Raw genomic sequence first — 26,827 nt, forward strand, 5'->3', positions numbered from 1 at the left:
TATGGTAACATTAAACTGCTTTATTACTTTACTTATTGTGTATTTACTTAGATTATAGTTTATAACGTAACCCAGCTTCTGTCACAATTGTTGTGAATCTATTGGAATTGACACTGACAACATTTCATCTGAGAAGCAAGCCCATCTACCACTTACCTCAAACACAAGGTGAATACAAGTAACTTAGGAATAAAGAAGAGTACTCATCAAATAGCAGCAGCATTGAGTCATCGAAAGGCACACACAAAAGAATAAACACTTTGCTAGCCTTTGGATGAAATCTTTGATGAGGTAGCGTACAAATACACATCCAAAAATTCTGTCCGAAAATTTTGTGTCATATTCTCGAAGAGAATACAGCACTAATATCTGGCACAACAGAGGATGCACTTCAATGGAATGGACCAAGGTGCTTCTGAGCTTACCATACAAAACTATACAGTTTTAGTAAAATGATCTTAGAGAAAATGTAGGCATTTTAAGCACTAGAAATGTTAAAAGTAATTTTCAAAAGTTTCACTAGCTGGGTTATTTACTGATCTCTACACACTGCATTTACAATAGCAGTCAGTTCGACAGAGCTGTGTGAGAAGCAACTAATGTGCAATGAGCTAGGAACAGCCAGTTACATTTAGCAACATGGTCCATACAGAGCAAGCAAAGACTCATTATCTGATATCATAAAGCATATTCATTTTCCACTGTGAGCTATGGCTGAGTGTGAACTAATTATATTTGCAAGAATCAGTAGGAAATTGAAAAGAAGCCATTTCTGTGCATCACTGGAAACAAACGAGGATACCAATCCATATAGGTAAAAAAAAAAAAAAAAGCCAAATAGCATCCTTTTAAAGGTCATGAAAAAACAACCCCATTGCTGCATTAGTTATTAGAAAAATTACAGAAAATATAAACTCTGCTGATTAAAAAATACAATAATTTTAATATTAGTTCTATTAGTAAATGCAACATGAGAAAATCACAATGTAGGTGTTATATTACAGCCACTAACGAATGCTATTGTTTGGTACAGCTACAAGCACAGTAATGGTCAAATGCTGCACTAAAAGTGTGGAAATCAGCAGAACGAATGTAATCAATTTATTTATATTTAAATAACTGAATTGCATGAACACAACACCATATGACAGAACTAAGTAATACATATAAATACATCACATAAGCAGACACATTTTCTAGATTTTGTTTGTATACTAATTACTATTAAGGAACTTAGTAATTAAGTTTTCGCATAATTTGTGCACAGTACAGTATATATTCATAAACACCAAATGAAAAACAATGTAAAGTGAGTTCCGAATTCTGAATCAAACCTAGGATAAACATTCGTTTTTAGAACGTTAAATAGTTGCATGATACCAACATTTTATACATGTAATTTTATGAATTAACGTTCATAACTGTACCTTGTGGTGAAATTGACAGTAAGAAATATGTTAAATTGGAAGAGAGCAGCCTGGAAGTGCATAGGAACATAGCTTTTCAGTAGTTTTTCTGTAGCTCTGTAGATGGAGATTCTGCCACACAGGTTGTTAAGACTCTTATGATTTTCAATTTCAGTTTTATAACAATCATGGAAATTCCTGGATGAAGCAATTTCAATTTCAATACGCTTGAAACATTCAGAAGGTGGAGTGTATGGTTTCAACACAAGCAATGTTGTATAAGAGACTCAAATTAGGACTTTTAATATTTTCAACATCATCTTGGGGAACATGAGCTGCCGGATTTCAAAATTTCACCACACTCAGCCGTAGGAATAAGCTGATTCATGGTCATAGATTTGACATATGGTGCCTCAAACATGATTTGGGGAAATACTGATTCACAATTCCAAGTTTTAGTTAGTTTTACCTAATGCTACTTCCTACTGGTTTTCTTGTCACTACTTAAGAAGAACTATGATAACAAGTTGCTGTTGTTGTTGTTGTTGCTGTTGTTGTCGTCGTCTTCTTCAGTCCTGACACTGGTTTGATGCAGCTCTCCATTCTACCCTATCCTGTGCAAACTACTTCATCTCCCAGTACCTACTGCAACCTACATCCTTCTGAATCTGTTTAGTGCATTCATCTCTTGGTCTCCCTCTACTATTTTTACCCTCCACACTGCCCTCCAATACTAAATTGGTGATCCCGTGATGCCTCAGAATATGCCCTACCAACCGATCCCTTCTTCTACTCAAGTTGTGCCACAAATTTCTCTTCTCTCCAATTCTATTCAAAAGCTCCTCACTAGGCTTGGGATCTACCCATCTAATCTTCAGCATTTTTCTGTAGCACCACATTTCTAAAGCTTCTATTCTCTTCTTGTCTAAACTATTTATCGTCCATGTTTCACTTCCATACATAGCTAAACTCCATACAAATACTTTCAGAAACGACTTCCTGCCACTTAAATCTATACTCGATGGTAATGAATTTCTCTTCTTCAGAAACGCTTTCCTTGCCATTGTAAGTCTCTAACTTAACTTAACCTAACCTAACCTAACCTTACCTTACATTTTACATCCTCTCTACTTCGACCATCATCAGTTATTTTGCTTCCCAAATAGCAAAACTCATTTACTACTTTAAGCGTCTCATTTCCTAATCTAATTCCTGCAGCATCACCCGATTTAACTCGACTATTTTCCATTATTCTTGTTTTGCTTTTGTTGATGTCCATCTTATATCATACTTTCCAGACACTGTCCATTCTGTACAGCTGCTCTTCCAGGTCCTTTGCTGTCTCCGACAGAATTATGATGTCATCGGCCAACCTCAAAGATTTTATTTCTTCTCCATGGATTTTAATTCCAACTCTGAATTTTTTCTTTTGTTTCCTTTACTGCTTGCTCAATATACAGATTGAATAACATCAGGGATAGGCTACAACCCTGTCTCACTCCCTTCCCAACCTCTGCTTCCCTTTCGTGCCCCTAAACTCTTATAACTGAGATCTGGTTTCTGTTTCTGTTCTGGTTCTTTTTCAGTTCTTGTTTCCATCTGAGCTCTTGATATTCATACAATTGTAAATAGCCTTTTGCTCCCTGTATTTTACCCCTGCCACCTTCAGAATTTGAAAGAGAGTATTCCAGTCAGCACTGTCGAAAGCTTTCTCTCAGTCTGCAAATGCTAGAAACATAAGTTTGCTTTTCCTTAATCTATTTTCTAAGCTAAGTCATAGGGTCATTATTGCCTCACATGTTCCAACATTTCTGCGGAACCCAAACTGATCTTCCCCAAGGTCGGCTTCTACCAGTTTTTCCATTCGTCTGTAAAGAATTCGTGTTAGTATTTTGGAGCCATGGCTTATTAAACTGATAGTTCGGTAATTTTCACATAGGAATTATTATATTCTTCTTGAAATCTGAGAGTATTTCGCCTGTCTCATACATCTTGCTCACCAGATGGTAGAGTTTTGTTAGGCCTGGCTCTCCCAAGGCTGTCAGTAGTTCCAATGGAATGTTGTCTACTCCGGGGGCCTTGTTTCGACTCAGGTCTTTCAGTGCTCTGTCAAACTCTTCATGCAGTATCATATCACCTATTCCATCTTCATCTACATTCTCTTCCATTTCTATAATATTGTCCTCAAGAATATTGTCCTTGAATAGACCCTCTACATATTACTTCCACCTTTCTGCTTTCCCTTCTTTGCTTAGAACTGGGCTTCCATCTGAGCTCTTGATATTCATACAAGTGGTTCTCTTTTCTCCAAAGATCTATTTAATTTTCCTGTAGGCAGCATCTATCTTACGCCCTAGTGATATGTGCCTCTACATCCTTACATTTGTCCTCTAGCCATCCCTGCTTAGCCATTTTGCACTTCCTGTCGATCTCATTTTTGAGACGTTTGTATTCCTGTTTGCCTGCTTCATTTACTGCATTTTTATATTTTCTCCTATCATCAATTCAATATCTCTTCTGTTACCCAAGGATTTCTATTAGTCCTCATCTTTTTACCTACTTGATCCTCTACTGCCTTCACTATTTCATTCCTCAAAGGTACCCATTCCTCTTCTACTGTATTTCTTTCCCCCATTCCTGTCAATTGTTCCCTTATGCGCTCCCTGAAACTCTGTACAACCTCTGGTTCTTTCAGTTTATCCATGTCCCATCTCCTTAAATTCCCCCCTTTTTGCAGTTTCTTCAGTTTTAATCTACAGTTCATAACCAATAGATTGTGGTCAGAGCCCACATCTGCCCCTGGAAATGTCTTACAATTCAAAACCTGGCTCCTAAATCTCTGTCTTACCATTATATAATCTGATACCTTTTAGTATCTCGGGTTCTTCCACGTATACAACCTTCTTTCACGATTCTTAAGCCAAGTGTTAGCTATGATTAAGTTATGCTCTGTGCGAAATTCTACCAGGCGGCCTCCTCTTTCATTTCTTCCCCCAATCCATATTCACCTACTACGTTTCCTTCTCTCCATTTTCCTACTATCGAATTGCAGTCACCCATGACTATTAAATTTTCGCCTCCCTTCACTATCTGAATAATTTCTTTTATCTCATCACACATTTCATCAATCTCTTTGTCATCTGCGGAGCTAGTTGGCATGTAAACTTTTACTACTGTGGTAGCCGTGGGTCTCATATCTATCTTGGTCACAATAAAGCGTTCACTGTGCTGTTTGTAGAAGCTTACCCACATTCCTATTTTCCTATTCATCATTAAACCTACTCCTGCATTACCCCTATTTGATTTTGTATTTATAACCCTGTATTCACCTGACCAGAAGTCTTGTTCCTTCTGCCACCAAACTTTGCTAATTCCCACTATATCTAACTTTAACCTATCCATTTCCCTTTTTAAATTTTCTAACCTACCTCCCAGATTAAAGGATCTGATATTCCACACTCCGACCCGTAGAATGCCAGTTTTCTTTCTCCTGATAACAACATCCTCCTGAATAGGCCCCACCCGGAGATCCGAGTGGGGGACTATTTTACCTCTGGAATATTTTACCCAAGAGGTAGCCATCTTCAATTAACCATACAGTAAAGCTTCATGCCCTCAGGAAAAATTACGGTTGCAGTTTCCCTTGCTTTCAGTTGTTCACAGTACCAGCACAGCAAGGCTGTTTTTGGTTAGTGTTACAAGGTCAGATCAGTCAATTATCCACACTGTTGCCCTGCAACTACTGAAAAGGCTGCTGCCCCTCTTCAGGAACCACATGTTTGTCTGGCCTCTCAACAGATACTCTCCATTGTGGTTACACCTATGGTACGGCTATCTGCAACACTGACGCATGCAAGCCTCCCCACCAATGGCAAGGTCCATGGTTCATGTGTGTGTGGGGGGGGGGGGGGGGGGGGGGATGATAAACATAGGTGAACTATACTGCAATATGGATTATAATCAAACTGTATGCTGCCATGTTCTTTAGCTGGTTCATCCATTTTCTGGCCTACTAGTCCAAACACGATTTAGTTATTTTAATTTTTAATTACTTTTTGGAACATAATGTAAGAGTGTATAGTCTCCGTTAGACAACCATGAGCTGATGTAGGTCACATACCGTATCTTCTGCAGGGCCATTGCTATATGTTCTCTTGACATTGACAAGAACTGAAAAATGATGCCCTCTATTTTTTACTACCATTGGTCTCCACGATATCCCCACCCCCCTCCACATCTGCCACCATCCAATGGCACAACAATGCAAATCTATTATACTTTTAATCATTAAACTTACATGACCAGAAGTCTTCATTTTCTGGGACAGTCCTCAATTTTCATGTTTTGTTCACCATTCCTTTAAAACTGCCAAAACTGACTGAGGACAACAAAGGTCATCAGTGGCTTGTTTTTTGTCCTCAATTTGTAAAAGTTCCCAAAATAATTGAAACAGGAGGAATGTGCTGAACATTTTCAACTAGAAATTAGCTGAATATATTTATTTTCTTTAATCACAAAAATACATGTTCCCCTTTGTACTCAGTAGCAACTGCATTAGTTTTGAGGTTGGTAGAGGCAATTGTTTACTTTTGTCAAAGTAAGTAAATACTTATAGCTAATGCTCCATGTTGTTGTTGTTGTGGTCTTCGGTCCTGAGACTGGTTTGACGCAGCTCTCCATGCTACTCTATCCTGTGCAAGCTTCTTCATCTCCCAGTACCTACTACAGCCTACATCCTCCTGACTCTGCTTTGTGTATTCAACTCTTGGTCTCCCTCTATGATTTTTACCCTCCACACTGCCCTCCAATACTAAACTGGTGATCCCTCGATGCTCCATATGCTTCTGAAAACAATTTGGTGTTTTAATTTTTCCTTTTTTTCCATTTTTTCTTATTTGCTTTTTTTTTCTTTTCTGTTTGATTTTAAATTAATTTTTTCTGCTCTTTGCTGCCCCCAAAACTTGCTACCTAGTCTTGCATACTGATAGAAACAACCCTGATCTTCTGTTAGTGACAGAATTGTTTGTCAATATAAGAAGTGTATCATTTTTCAACAGTGCAATTTGCAAACAGTCAACTCAAAACTATGAGCTACAGAATAAAAACAAATCACATACTACACACAAACACGCCAACAGGAAGTTCACTATCTACCTGTGTATTAATACGACATTGGCCTCAACTTTCTGTTGCTGTGTTTATGTTAAGTATGTGATCTGTTTGTACCCTGTACAATGAGATTATTCACTGCACATGTCAATATTACGTTAGAATGTCTTCAACAGGCCAAGCATGCATATTTTGAGTGATCACCAAAAGCAGTGACACAACGCTCCAATAATTTTAAGGAAGTACATCACAGTATTTTCATTAGTTGTAACCGATTCTCAAGTAGTGTATTAATACAAGGCCCACCATATTTTTTGGGTCCAAACAAGGACATATTTTTGAAATTACTTTAAAGTCTTGCCAGCTTACTGAAACATTAAACATTACTAACCCCCCTCCCCCCCCCCCAGAAATCGTTAATGTACAATGTGAGCAGAGCAACCAATTACTTAAACACGTCTGTCTAAATCACTCTGAACTACTCTCAAAATATTTTCATTCCCCTTTCTCTTCACACTACCTAAATTACTGTAGAGTTCTCAGCAGTATAACAAACCAACTTTTCTTCACGTTTTCATTTTTCCACACACTGCAAAAGATAGTGTGTCAAAATTTGAGCAGTTTCACTTCCACTTCATTGAAACTTGGAAAGTGTAACTTGAATTCCCTCCTTCAGATTGAAATATCAAGTTTTACTTAACTTCTATCTGAGCTATCCATCATTATTGTTGCACAATGCCACAGAATGCAACATATTATCAAACATAAAGGGAAAAAAAGGTGATTACAATAATTACCTCCATTTTAGTTCAAACAGCTGAAAAATTTGAATCATATAACTATTTACCAGTTTAGATGTGCAGTTTTGAAACTAAGTTCATATCTAGCAGTATGGAATGAAACTGTAGCATCTTTAGCAGCACACTCCAGATCACAGTCACACCTTTGGCTTAAAATTCTCTAGTACATATTGGGCAATACACATGTTCACATCAAACTCTTTTTTTGTAATTTTAGCCTTACATGTTGTACACCACTTTTTAAACATTTTGTCACAACCATTCCTCTGTCAATTGACCTCGGAGCAAGTGCTGACATCAAAGGGGAGACGTGCCTAATGGTTCTGCCGCAACTTTTCACTTATTGCTAGTTGTTTGGGGATACAACAGGGACAATGTGTTTGTTGCTTTCATGTGTGAAGTTAGACAATAGTTCATTAGGACTTATTAGTTAGTAAATTATTTTGCTATGCTAATTCAAATGGACCATTCAGTTTAAATGAAACCCTTTCTTTTAAGAGAAATTGGTAATTGACTACCGACATATCGATGGTAGGCAATGAAAACCTCATAGCTCCCTCTGCCTGTGAAAACTCTTAATTCCAGTAGCCAGTAACTCCACAACCAAAGAAAGTTTTGGAAGTGTGTTGATTTTTCTAATTTGTCAATAACTACGCTTCTACTATACAATTACACATGTAGCAATTTTCTGTATCACTTTAGATTATTTTTTAACAAACTGTTTTTGCTTCACCTACAAAATTTAACTAAATGGAGTTACAAGATTTTCAATGCCTACCATTGACGTGCCATGTGCAAATCACCCAATGTGGCGTCAACTGAAAAGACTTTCAATTCTGCAGCCAAACTTCCCCAGGTGGTGACTCCCAGCCGTAATTGCCATATGATCATTTCATTGGTTCATTAGAATGCCATTAGTGCTACATTTGACATTTGTATCATTATAAATTAATACATAGTTAATGATTTCACCAATTATCCTTAAGCTTGTTTATCATGGAAAATAGGCCTGGGCGTTTGTGCCTGCCAGCCACACTGTCTACATCTCTGGGTATACACCTGTCATAAAATCTGTGTAAGAGTCAGCACCTAGTAATTGTTCTGGTAACATATCAGTTTGTTACTGACTCACTAAGTATGCCATCATCAAGAACTGGCAAATCATGAATTGTGGAAATACGAGGGTTGGAACTTAAATAGTGGCAACTATTTATTCACAAATGATACAAAAGAGTTACATTTTTGCACATGTTACTGTCCTTCAGAGTAGTCAACAGTGTTGTGTAGAGCCAGTTGCCAGCGATGTGGAAGGCGTAGTATACTGTTAGAGCCAGTTCTGTTGACAGTGAAAATGGAACGGTCTACTGCCTGTTGAATCTCTGGAACAGTTCTGTGAGTGCCATGAAGTGGTTCCTTCATCTTCAGAACCAAGACAAAGTCACAAGGACTTAAGTCATATTACTGTTTGTTTTTGGAGCATCACCTGTGGCCAGCTTTGCGAAAGAAGCGGTGGCGCTTTCTGCACAACCAACCCATCATTTTGCACGATAATGTGCGGCACATACAGGGCAAGCTGTGGCTGCTTTGTTTGGTTGATGGGACTGGAAAGAACTGTACCATCCACCATACTCCCCGGACTTGATTTGATTCCGAAGATGAAGACACCACGTCGTGGCATTTGCTTCAGAACTGTTCCCGAGATACGACAGGCAGTAGACCGCTCCTTTCGTACCACAACAGAACAGGCTCTACTAACGGTGTATTACACTTTCCACATCACTGGAAACGGGTCCTACACAACGTGGTGACTACTTTGATGGACAGGAACAGGTGCTAACATGTAACTCTTTTGTATTGGTTGTGAATAAATAGTTGCCACTATTTAAGTTCCAAACCTCATATAATGTGTAGAGATACAAGCAATGAGTTTGTTAGGGAACTGTTTACAAAATATGTTGTCACCTTTTATAGAGCTGATCCAGTGTGATTAGTAGTCTGGTCTTTGTGAAATATTAACAGAAATGATAGGGGGAACTAATGATGATGATGATGATGATGTGTTTTGAAGCTAGAAAATGTCAAATAACCTCAAGATTAAATCAATGGTGTTGCATCTGTTATTGAGCTTTGAGAATTATCAATTGAAACAATTTCAAAAAATGAGACTTCAAATCATCCAGCATCACTGAGGACTTGTGGCAGTACAACCAAGATAGTAACTTTATACACTGTGGGGCTATTAGATACTTGTGACCTGCTCATACAATGCAGAAATTTCTGATTACTTACTGAATGGCAGTGAAGCTGGGTTTGCTAATTTCAGGTGACAAATTTGCTGAATCCCCAACAATTGGTGAAGGTGTGAATCCTGCACCACTACCAAAGCCACCTCCCCCATACCCTGGACTCTTTATGCCCTTTTTGGAGGCCTCCATCCTCTGTCGTTGCAATTCTTTCGCCTTTTCTCTCATCTTATTCTTTGCTTCTCTTTCTTGAGTCTGAAATGGAGGAATGTTAACATAACACATTGGTATATTCATTACTTATAGAATTGCTGCAAAACTTCGTGAAACAGAAAGTGAACATGGTATGTCAGCATAGTCAACATCACTAAAATGACAATAAAAAAATTCTCAAATGCAAATGAATCCTTATTCCTATTTCAAGGCTTATTAGAGCTACAATTTGAGAAATGCAACAGTGAAAAGCAAATATCTGAAATTGATTGCAGTTTAACAATATGTGTGACACAACACTAGCATTATTAGTGAGGCAGGTTTCACACACAATAATTTAAAATAAGAACAGTGGTAACAGCAAAAATAATGGAAAAATTAAGAGATGATGTCATAAAACACGAGAACACAAAATCTGTTTAAAAGATACCCAAACTTTGCTTAGCAAAAGATGGCACACATTATGTGTATGCTCCTTCAAATTCCACAATTTTAGCTTATCAGTCCTTCCACTGACATTGCTTTCCACCTTCTGTGCTCCTCACTCTCTAAATGTTTTCTATGGTGTGTTTAGTTTAGGAAACAACAGAAACCACAAAGAACAAATTCTGAAGAGTGGAGAGAGTGATAAATAATGAAAGTTTTCTTTTTATTTTGGTGAAGAAAATATGAGTTGTGTGTAATGAATCACCTGTAGTTAACACTGTCAGTGAATTTATTCAATAATAAACTGACTACAATGTAAAAGTTGCTTATCTGTCATCTGTCCCCCAGTTGTTTCTGCTTGTGTTTGATAAGTAAATGCTTCTCTTTTAAGGATCAAAGGACATTAATTTCAGTACAACAATTGGGGATTATACGCCCTTTGCCAGAAAAGTTTCATAATTGCACTTACCAAGTATGATCCTAGTTCCTATCAAAGTAGTCTCCTTGGCTATCTATACACAGTTACCAAAGTTTCTGGGGATCTTGGAAGAAAGCAGGGAGATTTTCAAGTACGATGCTCGTAAGCTTATTTTTCATAGCCCATTGGATGCCTACAATATCTTGATTAAGCTTTCCTTTCTGTCACCTTTCCACTCATGGAAAAAGAAAAAATCGTAAGGTGAGAGGTCAGGCAAACGTGGCAGATGTGGGATGGCAATAACAGAATGTCTGGCCAGATACTTGGTAACAGATAAAGCAGAATGGGCCTTGCATTGTCGTGCAGTAAGAACCAGTCCTGAGAATGTCACAAATCAGGGCGGCAAAATCGAATTCCTTGTCACAAATGTTTCAAGACTTTGATTAAAGAGTTTGGTTCACTTTTTGACCTGGAAGAACATACTCATGGTTAACTAATCCTTAACTATCAAAGAATGCAATCAACAGAGCCTCTATTCTTGCAGGTTGCCACTTGATTTTTTTTAGGCTCGTGATCCAGGACTCGCCATTTGGCACTTTGACGCTGTGTGTGAGGGTCACACTGGTAGCACCAACTTTCATCCCCAGCTGTAATCTTTGACAGATATGTAGGATCACATTTGGCTCTGTTCAATAATTCAGCAGGAATTCTTTATCTTTCCTCTTTCTGTTTATCTGTTAGTGCTTAGGAATGAGTTTTGCACAAAGTTTGTGTTTCCCTAAATCTTTGCATAAAATCTTATGACAAACATCATAATCCAGATTAAGTTGTTTTGATATCACACACACAGTTACATAATTGTCTTCTTGTAATAACTGCTTTACATGCTCCATGTTTGCACTGGTATGTGCTGTAGATAGGCGACCAGCTCTTGCATTGTCTTGCAGTGAATCTCTGCCTTCGCAGAACCTTTTGTGCCAGTCAAAAACATGACTTCTTGAAAGTGACTAACCTGCATTGTGCATGTTTTACTAGGAGTTTTCCCAAGCTTAACACAAACTTCACAATGTTCAGTCTTTGTTCACAATCAGCATCCATGTGCCACTATAACCATTGCACCAATAACTCAAACAGTGTGTTGCTAAGCACAAGCTGCCACATGGTGAGTTTGCGTAGGAACATGGAAAAGGTCATTTGAAGGATGTGCACATACCAGGTCACAAAAACAATGTTTGTTCTTTCTTATTATTGAAAACTCAGAAATAAAAATAACACTGCCTATAACTTATCTGACAAAGGAAGTGTGGTAATCTAGAGCTCTCTGTTGACAATGCACCCACAGAGGGTGGGCACAAAATTTGCTAATATGGCTACGAAGTCCTTTGCAATGGAATCCTAGAATAAATAGTTCTCAGTAAACTTCTGTGTCAAAATCGGATAAAATCTCAATCTGAATTTGACATAGTAGGTACTTTTCATCCCGAAAAAGTCGTCATCTCTATAGTTGAATGGCAACTTCAAAACACACCAACCACAACATAGCTAATAGATTATCTTCTTTGACAACTACGGCATTCAAGCTATTACCTACATCAAATGCACATTTGAGAATTCCACACATGAAATTGAAATACTAATGGCTAGCAATATGAAACAATCAAAACATGGACAATGCAAATCTGATGAGGTGCCTGTAGGTAGCACTTCCCCCTTACAAAACAAGTATAGAAATGAACAGAATGAGTTCTAAAATGGTGCCACACAACACCTGTTAAATGTATATACATCCCCAACTCATTCACCCCCAAGGGACTGCTGTGGATGGTATCAGAGGTCAGAAGTAGTTGTCTAACAGGCAGGAATAGGAAAGTCTGAATAATCTAAATAATATTTCATGAAACAACTGACAAGTACTTTGTATACAACCCTGAGTGTTATCTGCTGTTATGGCGAAACATCACCTTGTTGTGACGGTTAGCTTTCTTCCCCTCTCATTCCTGTACAGAAACCTAATAACTTTTTACATTCACTGGAATCTTATGAAAAATTAAGTACAGTGAAAAAAGGGATTCTGGACACTGAAAATTGCTAATATATGTAATGTCTGTTATACCTGTCTCACAGCTTGGTAAACCTTTTCTTCATGGGAGTCCATTTCCACAAAGGTGCGAATTTGTGCTAGGTTTACACTTTCCCGGTAGCCCAAAGCTACAATTTCATCAAATGCAAAAATGAGATTAAATGCATTATCAGCAATTTCCGCTTCATCCATGCTTCGGCAGTACTCTGGGATCTGCAAGTACAACAAGAATAATTTTGGAAATATGTGAGAATTTAATTACACTTCAAAATAAGTTTTCTTGTCTGTTTTACAAATTAATCATACAATTGTACTGTATCTTTGTCAATCCACTCAATCATTCAATGTACAGAACTGTAAAACATAATATGGGACAAGTCAAGCAGATTACGAAAAATACACACGCGTACAAAATTGTTACACATAGTATACATCACACAGAAGATATATTACACATGTATTCTTACTCAGTCATTCAATATACAGAAGTGTACAACATAATAAAGAACATGTACACACCCAACAATGGTTCACTTAGTATACATCACATTGGTTTATAGATCACACTGAAGAGACTTTTGTACATTGTAGAAGCAATGATTTGTTAACATTGGTCTTGAAGTTAGTTTTTTTTTTTCCTTTTCTTTTCTTTAAGTTGCATCTTGAATAATTTATATTTCTTCCAGAAGATGGTTATAAAGTTTGGTTCCCATACACATAACACTGTTATTGTACAGTTTAGTTGAATGGGGAACGTACCTTTCTATCTCTTTGGCCTTGTGTCACGGTGGTGAGTATCCAGGTTCTAGTCCAGTCTATTGATATTTTGTTTAAAAAAGCAGAGCAGTTGAAAAATATATTGACTAGGGAGAAGCAGTATGTTTTTAAAGAGTGGTTTACAGGTTTGCCTTTGATGCTTGTGCAAGACTGTTCTCACTGCTTTTTTGGCAGTTTGAATAATTTCACTGATTTGGTACGGTGACCCCAAAAAATGATTCCGTAACTTAGTACTGAATGGAAAAGAGAATGACACATGTAACTCAATGTGCTGGTATTTAGCTCATCCCTCACTAATTAGCCTGGAACTAATAATGACAACATGTTTTTTCCCATGTGAATGTGTCCACGATGTGAATCCCAAAGAATTTTGTGCCATTGGGAAATTCAATGTTGCTCTCACTTAATGTTACTGTTGCAATATGGATAGTTCTGTTCTGAATTATGTGAAAAGTTAGGCATATGTCTTTTATTGTACTGAGGAGCAGTCTGTTTGGTGCTAGCCATGAGTGTATTCGGGCTGTATTTCTGTTGATTGCCGACTGGAGAGATTTAGTTGTATTTTAGATAAGGACATTTGTGTCATCGGTGGACAAAAATGCCTTACCAGTGGATAGGATGGAGGGGAGGTTGTTTATATAAAGAACAAAGGACATAAAACTGAGCCCTGTGGCACACCATGTTTTATGGCTTTTGTAGATGAGTGCACCACATTTAGAATACCTGACTCATTTACTTTATTTATATGAACATATTGTGCTCCATCTTTAATATAACTACTGATCCAGCAACGGGCAGTTTGCTTTATACCATACCAATCCAACTTTTGCAAAAGTATGTTGTGGTTCATCATGTTAAAAGCCTTTGTGAGGTTAAGAAAGAACCCAATAGCATTTCTTGTCAACCAAGTGTGGTGTAGAGTCAAGGAACTGCATCAGTCTTCTTCTTTTAGTGTCCAACCCTGAGGTTTGTTTGCAGCAAAGTGCCATTCCTCTCTTCTGTTCGCCTTCCTCTTCATTTTCACGTATGTCTTACATCCAACATCATTCATGATCTGTTGCATGTATGATATCCTTGGTTGCCTCAGCCGAATCCTTCCCTCAATAGCTCCTTCTGCTATTCTTCCAATGATGTTGTTGTGTCGTAGGATGTGCCCTACAAGTTTGTCTCTTCTTGTTTGGATGTACCTCCACAGAGATCTGGTTTCCTGTACTCTTCTAAGCCCCTCTTCATTTGTTACTTTGTCTCTCCAGCTGATCTTCTTCTTCCTTTTATAGCACCACACCTCCAGAGCCTCTAGCCATCTTCTCTCTTCTCTTCCAATTGTCCAAGTTTCACATCCGTATAGGGCCACACTCCAAACGAAAGCTTTCATGACATGTTTCCTTATTTTCAGACTGATGTTGTTGCTGGTGAGTAAGTTCCCTCTCTGATTAAATGCAATTTTTACCTTTTGTATTCTGGTCATAATGTCTTTCTGGCTTCTACCATCTCATGATATTGCTTCCCAGGTAAGTAAATTCCTCTATCACTTCCAGCTCCTCTCTTCCAATTCATATTATGCTCATGTACTGCTTACTATCACTTTAGTCTTTTTCTTGTTTATTCTCATTCCATACTGATAGCATAGAATTTTTTCCACTGGTCTGAGTACTTCCTCTAGATCATCTTTTGTATCCGTGACTATAGCAATATCATCTGCATAACGTAGCATGTTTATCTTCTGCCCATTAATTTTGATCCCACCTCAGTACTTTCTCGAACTTGGTCTATAGCTTCCTGAATGTAAGCATTGAATATAAGAGGGGAGAGAGCACATCCTTGCCTTACCCCGCTTCTAATATTTGCTTCTTGTTCCTGGTGACAGTTCCTATTCACTGCCATCTCATTCTTATAGAAACTGAGTATCACACGGATGTCTGTGCTGTATTCCACTTTTCCTCAGAACTCTGAACATCTCTTGCTAGAAAAAGTTATCAAATGCCTTTTCCATGTCTATAAAGGCAATATAAGTTGTTTTTTTTTTTTTTTTTTTTTTTTTTTTTTTTTTTTTTTTTTTTTTTTTTTTTTTTTATTTATAATGAGTCTCGGTGCCAGAATCACCTCTCTTGTTCCCAATCCCCTTCTGAAACCAAACTGATCTTCACTCAGCATATCCTCCACCTTATCTTCAATTCTCTTCAGAACTATTTTTATGAGAATTTTTGATGCAGGCTTAGAGTTTGGTATTGTTCGCATTTTTTAGCTTCTGCCTTATTTGGTATAGGAACAATGATACATTTCTGGAAGTCTGTCGGTGTCTCTCCTGTGTTATACATGGACCTAATAAGTAAGCAGCATCATTTTCATGCCGTCACCAGCATTCTTTATTAGTTCTGCGAGGATGTCATCAATACCCATTGCTTTTTTGTCCTATAGTGCTTTTAGGGCTCTGTCAAATTCTTCTTGCAGAATGTCATCTCCATTGTCATCTTTGTCTACCTACTCTCCTCTTCATATTACTTCCTCCAAAAGAGGTGTTCCAGCATACAACTCCTCTATGTATTCTTTCCATTTCTTCACCATGTCTTCATCCAAGAGCGTTTTACCCTCTTTATTTTCTATTGTGCCTGAGGGTGTTGTTTTATGTTCGTTAAAGAATTGATTTGCTGTTCTGCAGGCTAAATCAGTTCTTCCGATTTGCGTAATTTCTTCCACTTCTCTGCACATTTCTTCAAGAAAATTTTCTTTTGCTTTCCTTGCTTCTTTGTTAACTAAATTCCTTAGTCTTCTGTATTCAGCTTTTCCTTGTTCATCAGTTGCATTTTTATATAATCTCCTGTTCTCTATAAGCTCAATAATATCTGCTGTAATCCATTTCCTCTTGTTTTTGGGCTCAGTTCTTCCAATTATCTTTTCTGCTGCTTTGTATATACCAGATTTAATTTGATCCCAGTATTCATTTACTCCACCATGTTGAAAATTCTTAGCTAGGTTGTCTGTTTCATGAGCATAGCACTTTGCCAGTCCCTCAGTTTTCAGTTTTTCTAGTTCCCATTTAAGTTTTACTGGCTGTTTCTTTAACCGTTTGGATCTCAGTGAACTTTTCATCAGGACCAGGTTATGATCACTGCCTATGTCTGCAGATAGATGGCTCCTGCAATCTTTTATCTGGTTCCTAAAACGGGCTTTCACTAGAATGTAATCAATCTGTTGTCTCCCCAGGTCTCCAGGGGCCTTCAATGTGTATCTTCTTTGTTTGTGATGTTGGAAAAGTGTGTTTGCAACAACTAATTGGTTCCTCGAGCAGAACTCGATTAGTCAATCTCCTCTTTCATTTCTTCTTCCAAGTCCATATTTGCCAACAATTCCTTCCTCCAGTTCTTCACCCACATAGTTCTTCCTTGAAATTATTCCAACTCCTCACATTCCTGGTCTATTTTGGTCAGTTCTGGTGTGAATGACTCTGTATTCTCCAGACCAGAAATCATCCTGGTTGGGGCCATCTCATCTCCGGTATGCCTAGGATATCGATTTCCAGTCGTTCCATTTCAAGTTTCACATTTGCTAGCTTGCTACACTGAAGCAGTGTTCTCACATTGCAACTGGCTATGTTAAAATTGGGATTCTTTTCCTTCACATTGTATGTATCTTTTGCAGTCCCCAACCGGAGATCTGATTGGGGGACTATTTTATCTCCGGAAAATTTTACAGATGATACTGACATGGTTTACTGCCAATGCTTGGGATAACCGTAGTTCTTTAATGTGGTGGTTTCCAGTTGCCTTCCACATCCTATGCCATTGACCATCAGCTGGTTCTTCCACCTTTGGAAATCATTTCTCATTTCCAGGGCAAGAAGGTGCCCTGTCCCGCAAATGCTGGGGTGACAACTTATCCCTGTCATCCCTCGGACCCTGTCTATGTTAGCCATCACATGAAGTGATGTTGCCCACACTCTACTGCATGGAGGTGTAGATAAGGAGTTTCCCTTCATCGGGTCTAGGACCTTAATGGCATTTCTTAGTCCCCTCCAGTACTTTAGATTTATTTTCTTAGAAACGATACTGGGCAGAAGAAATTAGTTTCTTCCTAAGAAACGAGTTTTGTCTGGCAGCCCTCCCATGCTCAAATATTTTACTGGATACTGAGAACATTGCAGCTGGTCAGTAGTTGCCAGGATCTTCTTCAGATCCCTTTTTATGTATTGGTATGATTTTTGTCATTTTAAATTTTCTTGGAAATTTTGCATCAAAAAATAAAGCATTTACTATGTGAGAGTGGCTTACTAATAAGTTTACTACATCTATGGAGAAGCTAGGGATCATGTCTTCTCCTGCTGATGATTTTTTCTCTATTTTACTAGTTATTATCCTTTCTATCTCTGCTCCAGCTGTAGGTGATACAAAATTGTGCTTCTAGATGTTACAGGTAAACTAGGGAACTATCAACTGGATATGGTTTCTTTTTATATGTTCAATGATAAAATAAATAATAAATAAAAAGCCTGTGAGGGAGGAAAAACTTTTCCATACACCACACTACAAAAACATGATTTCTTTTTTAAATTCATGTAGGAATGTAAACAATGGAATGAGTAAAGACAATTACTGTATTGGGAAGTGTGCAGTCAGGTGGGCAGATCGAATGAAACTGGAAGTAGTGTGGGATTGGGAGCAGCAGGAGTTAGGAAAAGGGACGGACAGATGGGGAAGATAGGAATACATTACCACAAGAAGCTTGTCCTGGAGAAGTCAGGGGCAGTTGCTTTGTATTTAGTTCTAGGAGGGAGAGAGGAAGGGAGCAGGAGAAATGGAGTTAACACGAATGGGGAAAAGTGTAGGACAATGTCTAGTGGTAACTGAAGTCAGCAGGACTGCACAAGCAAAGTATGTATTGAAGAGTATTAGCAAACAAACTGCAGTCTATACAGGGTGATACAGCTGCCCCCTTCCAGTGTCATTTTATGCAACCTGCAATGTTATATCTGGCCTTCAAAAATCACATGCAAGATTTTAATATTCTCTCACTTATTACATACATGCAAACTATTAGTGCTGGAGATAAAATGAATGGGACCTTTATCATAGGAAATTTAATGTTGTTACATTTTGTACTGGTATATGTTTTGACTGCAGGCCACAGTTTTCGAATTATACAAGAAAAACGTACAAAGGTGACCTTCAAACATGACTCCATTCCCACACTCATCCCTCACCAGTCAGAATTCCTAGTATGTTGTTCATGGCACTCCCTTCTAACGCTGCACAAAGATTTCCAATTACACAAGCTATTCTCCATATTCGATCTTTTTCGGTCTCTTCTAATTGGGCTGTTACACCACCAACATAGTTGGCGATTTTGTTAACATCATTAAACATGCCCACGAGGATCACAAAAGAAAAACCACTTTTATATACATTTTGTGAAAACTAATTACATTGACCATTTGATTCAAACTTATTCCTTAGAAGCACATTAGTTTCGTAGTCAGAAGGCCTTACGACTATAACAAAGTAATTGTTTATTTTATGCTGTTAAAATTCACAAAACTGTTACATAAAGTATACACAAACATCAATTTTACAATTTGTAAGTGCTCGGCAAAAATGGTGGTGTAACAACGGGTTTCAATGAAGACTAAAAAATGTTGAATGTGGAAAATATTTTGTGAAATCCCAAACTTTTGTACAGTTGCTGGTGGGAGTGTCATGAATAATATGCTAGAAATCCTTAGCAGTGGTGGCTGAGTAGGTATGCATTTGAAGGTCATTTTTGTACATTTTTCTTAATAAACATGTCAACTATGGCCTCTTTTCTAAAGTATCCCCTTTAGCCACATTAAATTTCCCCTAGAATGTCCTGCTGTTTTTAAGGCTAGATATAACATTGCGTGTTGCATAAAATGACATCAGTAGGGGCAGCTGGATCAACCAGTACAACATAAACACAGGTTGATACAGGGCGTGTTCATAGACAAGGAAAAAATATTCCCGGATTTCCCAGTTAAAAACACACTTTCTCCCAGATGAAAACACACTTTTTCTGTGTTAGTAAGTGGCAGTATATTTTCCCTCGAAACAGTAAAACTTATCAATCTTTTGAATGGTTATGTTTTTATACGTGGGCGTAGAATTTCCCAGCACTTTAGAAAATGAAACTCAGGGCAGAAAACCCCCGTTGGAAAGATTTTTGATACGCAGCAACATGTACTTTGCATATTTTCGTACTGCGAAAGTATAAATTCGAATTCCACCAAACACCACATGTTACTTTCCGAACCACTGAAATCGAGATTGCGATGCGCTTTTGTAAGCCAGTCATAGCTCATATCACATGATCCTGCCAGCCGATGCATAGGACATGTGATGTAGTCAGCTAATAGCAACATCACTGCTAAGTAGCACGGACACACAAACAGGAAAAGTTAATGTTTTAAATTAATATACATAGCGTTACTACAATAAAAGCAAAGCTTTCTAGTATAATACTGGTCTCTAAGGTTTATCAGCTGCAAGAGAAGCTAAGCCTTCACATATAATGTTGATCTTTTCTTACACATGTTACACTTTAATAAATATCACACAAATGTGCCAGTAAAATATTTAGCAGAGTCCAGTGACTTGTCCTCAGATTTTTCCTCAAATAAATTAGCTACTGCACATGAGAGAAAGCTTCCCATAGCACTACATCAATTTGCTCATAATAACGTCATGAATGTCTAATCTTCTGAGCTCGAAATACTTCTAAAAGGCTCGTCATCAACTGCTCTGTGATTTAAGAAATTCATCATACATTCTAGCACATAATTCAACTTGCGTAAAAGGAAATTTTCTTTGAAAGTAACGCTTTTCAAATCACCATTCAAAATAGTTTCCCGTGTCCTGTTAGAAATAGGTTCGTTACAGTAGTTATCAGAGAGCGCCAGATAACAGGCGTCACCACGCTTTGGCAGCCACTATGATGCAGGAAGCCATATGTTCGTAAGTGTAAAACATTAAAAGATTTTACATTATGTCATAAAAGAAAAAAAGACACCAGAGAATACTCCAAGAGCATCGGAATTTCGTGAACTATACTAAAATGGCACATTTAAAGTGCATACTTAAAGAGCACATTCTTATGTCCAGATTCCCAATGAAGTGGGCCTCGACCTGATATTAATCTTTTCAGTGTGGGTATTGGGATGCAAATTTTCTTGGAGTACCAGTAGAAGATAAAAACATGCATTTGAAACGCAGCAAGCAGTTGAAATTAGCCAATAGTGTGGAACTAAGCACTTCGTTTCAAATACATTGACTGCCTCAAAGTAAAACACTAAAAAAAGAAAAAATTTCTTTAGCAAACCGATGAAAATAACTTCATTGTTCTACAAGGCGATAAATGCATGACTGACAGAAAAGTGGAAATAAAATAAAATCTGAAACTAATAACATATAGTAGCCTTCCATAATTATGTATTTTAATTCACTTGATAGCTCCCAGCTACAGATATCCATCTTGTTTTCATTTCACGTGAAAGCAGTAAATGAAGAGGAAACAGCAAAATCTATTAAATGTAAACAGGGGTCATGTGGAGACTACAAACTTCCCCACTATAACTCAGATGCTCTGCGCTTCAGTCCTGGATCTACGATATTTCCAAACTATGGCAATCCTAGGTAGTGGTGGCAACCCCCCCCCCCCCCCCAATCGAGCATATGCGATACGTAGTCAAAAATTTAAAAAAAAAAAATCAAATTTTCAAAAATATTTTCATTTTGTAGCGTATATCTTCTATATTCAGGACAATGGAAATTAAAATGTCCTGTGCTGCCTCTACTGCTCCCAGTCACCTGGTTTGTGGTTTGACATCCTGCCACCTTTAAAAAAAAAAAAAAAAAAAACCACTATTAATACTGGATGGGGTTATTTGTAATCGGGAGAACAAGAACTCTTCAGAAAATTTGCACTCTTTATTGCCTGTTAGCTAATAACTTTCTGCTTTGGGCGACATAACATATAGGATACATAAAACCAGTAGAGACAAGAGACAAGCAAGACAGTAAACTTTCTGTTTTTTGTGTATCTATCTGCTGTACTGAGCTGAGGTAAGTACTGGCCAGCCCCAGTTTTACATAGCGTGCTTTCCTTTCTCTGAAAAAAAAAAAAATACCTCATCAAAGTTCGTCAGCGTGTCACTGTCTGCTAGATAAAACAAAATGGGCCTTTCTAACATTGCAGCAATTTTAATACACACCAAATAAACGAGATTGTTTTGGCACAAATGGTCATTTTTATAACACGACAGAATATAATTCACGAAGACCAACATAAAATACCTATTACGCCTACTACAAGCAAACAGCTGTATGTTAGAAAATAGTTTCACATTTCAATCACAGGCTCCAGTTTCCCGAGCATGAAAACGAGTAGTAGTAGTAGCAGTAGTAGTACAAGATTTCTATATAAATTTGGAATCGTCATATTCTTCCATAATTTGTGTGATGTCACCGTTTCTTCTCCTTCCTCGTTCTAAGAAACAATCTTGTCATGACTAATTCTGGAACTATTCCTGCCTTTGTCAAAACTTATTCGCCGTTTAACTTCACTAACCCTGCCAGAATCACCAGTTTAGATATCCCTGATTATTCTCTGGTTAGGCATTGTTATGTTCATACCAGCCATTTTTCGCACTACTTCCACAAAAGAACTAGATGGGGCCTGTAAAACTGGCCCTTACTAGTGTAGTGATCTGGCGAAAAATTTTATGACAAAGTTTCATTTTCATGGGTACACCAAGAAGATAAATACGTAATTTTCATTCCTGTTAGTCATTTATTTCCACTCTGGTAGTCTAAATCTATGGATATTGCTAGTAATTATAACAACGCTGATCATTTGCAAACATAATCAACCACATACTCAGACATTGATTGGCGTTCATTCGTTCGGCTTTACTCCGCTCATCTCGTATGGCCCAGTTCCATTTTGCCTACAGGGAAGTTTACTTCTAGATGTGTCGAGGATTCTCCTGACAGAGACATCACGTACACTATGCATGCATTCAAAAATCAACTTATGATTCATTCAGAAATTAATTTACAGAGGGTGTTCAAAAAGTAACAGAGGTGCGTTTCAAAATCATATGAGTAACCGATAGACCAACGTGTGCTAGGTGCTAGGCGTTTTGTGAAACAAGGTTTTTTCTCCTCAAGAATATGAATTTGACGCCCCCCTCCTCCTCCCGCTTAATTGCAACCCCCCCCCCCCCCCCCACCCTCACTCACAGATCTGGTGGGCCAGCTGCACATGCAAGAATCTGGCAGTAAAATTTTTCCCGGGTGCATCTAGCTGCTTGCTGAGACTGCTTACACAGCCAACAGCCAGATTTCTGAAGCCAGAAGCGGGAGAAGGTACTACTCATACGCGACTCAACTGCACATGCGCAAGGGCTCGCTCGTAACTGCTGAAATGAATCTGATGTAAACAGTTGTGACGTCACGCTCATCAGAGGCAATTTCTTGTTATGAAGCATTGCACAGTCTTTCTAAAGCCTTTGACACATTTAGCAGCTGGCAGACGCTTGTACGAGCACAGTGCTTTGTTGTATATGGCACATTTCCTTTGCAATTTATGTTTTTTTTTTTTCCCTTCCTCATTCATGTTTTATTGTTGCGACATTATTCTGCAGTAGCGGGATGCACTAATATAATTTGTTACAATATTGTTTTTTACCAGTCAAAATTACAAAAATTTAACTGAAACCAAGACAACGAAAAATTCCCCGAGTTCTAAAAAATTCCCAGGTTTTTCCCGGTTTTCTCCTGGATGAAAAACTTCCAGGGTTTTTCGGGGTCTCCCGGGTCATATACACCCTGTGATAACATATAAACTAGTTCATATATGTGAGGTTAACCAGGTATAGATTACTTAAATAAGGCACCCTTTTCATCATTATCATCAACGAATTAGTGACAAAACTTGTGTTAACATGTTAAAACTTGCTGGCTGAATTAAAGAACTTTTAACATTTTTTGGGTAAAAACTGTAGCAAAAAAAGTTCCGAAATTAATCAAATCAGTTGGGTGGCTGTGACGTCATTGCCACGATAAACATACTCTGGTTACTGTAAGCGGACAGCGCACAGCTGGAACTGTTATTAGTGTCACAGAAACTGGCTCTTATTAACAACTTTTTGCATGACAAAGATACTGAGACTGGCTGCATTAGAAGAAATCACTTTTCCCCCTTGAATTAATTGCAAACTGACAGAAACAGCACAGGAGACATCAAGAGTGATAGTAATTTTTATGGGGTATGCTGAGCTACTGAGACACAAGAGAGAAACATTTCTAAAGGTTTTGCACTTGGCATATAATATTTATCTATTTTTTATGGCGGTATTCAATAAAACCGAGTTTATGTCTTTTAAGTGAACAAACATTTCCCTTCATGGAGAGAAAAAAGTACTTCTTTATTGGCCCCAGTATAATCTATTACAATGTGGAAACTGCAATGTATACAAGTAAGGAAAGTACACTTTAGTTGAAGACAGGAATCTGAAAACAATTAAATTACTCGGCAATATCAGCAACTTAGCTAAGAGCAGTTCACATCTGTGCAATTTAGAATCCTGATCCGTGAAGGGGGGATTCGGATGGTACAGGACATTAATCAGTCGCTGAAGCGAACTCTCTTGTATGCAGCAGCATTCTCTGCTACTGGGTGGTGAAACATCTACACTTCACAAGCAATGGCACAGTGCTTGGCAGAGGTCACTGGCCTCAGTTTTGTGGTCATGTCTACACAACTACCATGCATTATTTACAACAGTGTTAATATGTGATGTATCTGCTTCGACACATAGCCCTTGTTCTAATGAAATATGATATATTGATGACACAACTGGGACAGAATGTAACAAGAATGTGGTCTAGGTCTCTCTCATGGCTATAACCAATTTGACAGGGATCTGAAGGAGGGCTGACAAAAGTAAAAAAGAAATTTTGTAAGTTGTGAGGTAGAATATTACATTTTTGAGATACAAGATTTTGGTAAGGATGTTCTTCATTTCTGGGCACAAGTAGGATTGTCCTTGAGGAGGTTGTGCTTTGCTGTTCCTGTTTGGGTGGTACTGGGAAACAAACCGAGAAAGTGGAGCTTCACAGATGGTCACTGACTGGGAGGAAGAGATGGTAGCTATAGAAGTGCAAGTACTGTTGATAGATAGTGGTTTTAATGTGGGTGTAGCTAGTTGTGTAACTGTCACAAAGAGGGAAGTCAGTGTCCAGAAAAGTGGCTCATTACACTGAAGATGATTAACTGAAATAGATTTGAGAGGCACTGAATATGTGGATGGAGTGAGGTCTCGCCTTGGCCTTGGGTCCAGATCCTGAAGATACTATCACAGAATATAACAGGTGGGGTGTTTTCGGATTTTAAGTGGCTGAGAAGTACTCCTCCAGGTTGCCCATAAACAGATTTGTACATGAGGTGGTTGTGTATGTCCTTACGGATATGCCATGGGTGTTTTTTTGTTTTTTTTGTTTGTGTGTGTGTGTGTGTGTGTGTGTGTGTGTGTGTGTGTGTGCGCGCGCATCTTCCACTCAAAGGAATATCAGTGTTGGCTGAAGATAAAGCTTTCTGCAAGTGGCAGTGATAAAGATCGGTTGGAGAAAAATTACATACACATGCTATTTTAAAAGGTGCTCCTGCTTTTCAAATTCTACTACATTTGTGCTGCTCATATGATCTAAATTCAGAGACCTAAACAAATAAAATGACTAAATGACAGTTGCTTAAAGGCAGAAGTTACTTTAAATTACGCAAATGGAGGCTTTGGAGTCTTATTTACAATGAACATTGAATTCTGCAAACACAGAAGCCAAATAGTCAGGTAATGTATACAAGGAGCAGCTAATGAGATAGACAAAATTTACCTGTGAACTGTTTAAGGACAAAAATATCACAGACTACATTTATTCATTACTATTTATTGCAAACTTGTTGCTACAAGGTAAAAGTTAACTAGCACTGCAATTTAGCAGTGGTCTAATAAGGCAAAAACTTCTTCATGACAGATAAATATTGGCAAAACACATTTCCGAGTTTTGCCCTTGAGTATGAAACTTATACCATGAACCGACAGAGTAATTCATTAACATATAGTTTTAATTTTCTTCAGATCTGTAATACCATGTTTCATAAAAAACATTTTATTCTCATTGTGGCGTAGTCATCAGTCCGAAGACAGGTTTGATGCAGCACTGTGCAGTAGTCTGTTCATTTCTGCATAATTCATGGAACCTACATCCATTTGAACATTCATACAGCAGTCAAACCTTGTCTCACTTTACAGTTCTACACTCATACTCACACTCATTCACTCTTTGTCAAGTTGTGCCTCGAGTTTCTCTTCTCTCTAGTTTAATACCTTATAGTTCAATGTCTTATCTACCAACTTAATACTCAGCATTCACATTTAAAATGCTTCTATTTCATTTTTGTCGGTACTTTTTATCATTCATATTTTATGTTCATTAAGGGCTACACTCCAGACCAACACTTTTAAAAAGAGACTTCCTAATACTCTAATTTAACATATTTATCTTACTCAGGAATTTTATTCTGCCTATTTGCAGGCTAAATTTTGTGTCCTCTTTACTTCTAACATCATCAGTTATTTTGATGCTCAGAAGAGAAAATTTGTCTTCTACTACTACAACTGTTGTTGTTGTTGTTGTTGTTGCTGTCTTCAGTCTTGACACTGGTTTGATGCAGCTCTCCATTCTACCCTATCCTGTGCAAACTACTTCATCTCCCAGTACCTACAGCAACCTACATCCTTCTGAATCTGCTTAGTGTATTCATCTCTTGGTCGCCCTCTACGATTTTTATCCTCCACGCTGCCCTCCAGTACCAAATTGGTGATCCCTTGATGCCTCAGAACATGTCCTACCAACCGATCCCTTCTTCTAATCAAGTTGTGCCACAAACTCCTCTTCTCCCCCATTCTATTCAATACCTCCTCATTAGTTATGTGATCTACCCATCTTATCTTCAGCATTCTTCTGTAGCACCACATTTCAAAAGCTTCTATTCTCTTCTTGTCTAAACTATTTATCGTCCATGATTCACTTCCATACACGGCTACACTCCATACAAATACTTTAAGAAACCACTTCCTCACACTCAAATCAATACTCGTTAACAAAAACACTTTCCTTGCCATTGACAGTCTATATTTTAAATCTTCTCTACTTCGACCATCATCAGTTATTTTGCTCCCCAAATAGCAAAACTCCTTTACTACTTGAAGTATCTCATTCCCTAATCTAATTCCCTCAGCATCACCCGATTTAATTCGACTACATTCCATTATCCTCATTTTGCTT

At 38.0% G+C, this 26,827-nt stretch overlaps 1 protein-coding gene across 2 annotated transcripts in view; it reads right to left on the reverse strand.

Annotated features, from left to right (window-relative positions):
- LOC126334888 (coatomer subunit delta) overlaps nucleotides 1-26,827 on the reverse strand; it is a 110,823-nt gene that overhangs the window by 65,731 nt on the left and 18,265 nt on the right. For both annotated transcript variants that reach the window (XM_049997588.1, XM_049997587.1), the window contains exons 4-5: nucleotides 12,729-12,908; nucleotides 9,605-9,813 (exon numbers count right to left, since the gene is read on the reverse strand). In XM_049997588.1, the coding sequence (XP_049853545.1) occupies nucleotides 9,605-9,813; nucleotides 12,729-12,908 (389 nt within the window). The remainder of the gene's footprint in view (nucleotides 1-9,604; nucleotides 9,814-12,728; nucleotides 12,909-26,827) is intronic.

Source organism: Schistocerca gregaria, chromosome 2 (genome assembly GCF_023897955.1).
Source record: "Schistocerca gregaria isolate iqSchGreg1 chromosome 2, iqSchGreg1.2, whole genome shotgun sequence".
In the NCBI taxonomy this organism is placed as follows: domain Eukaryota; kingdom Metazoa; phylum Arthropoda; class Insecta; order Orthoptera; family Acrididae; genus Schistocerca; species Schistocerca gregaria.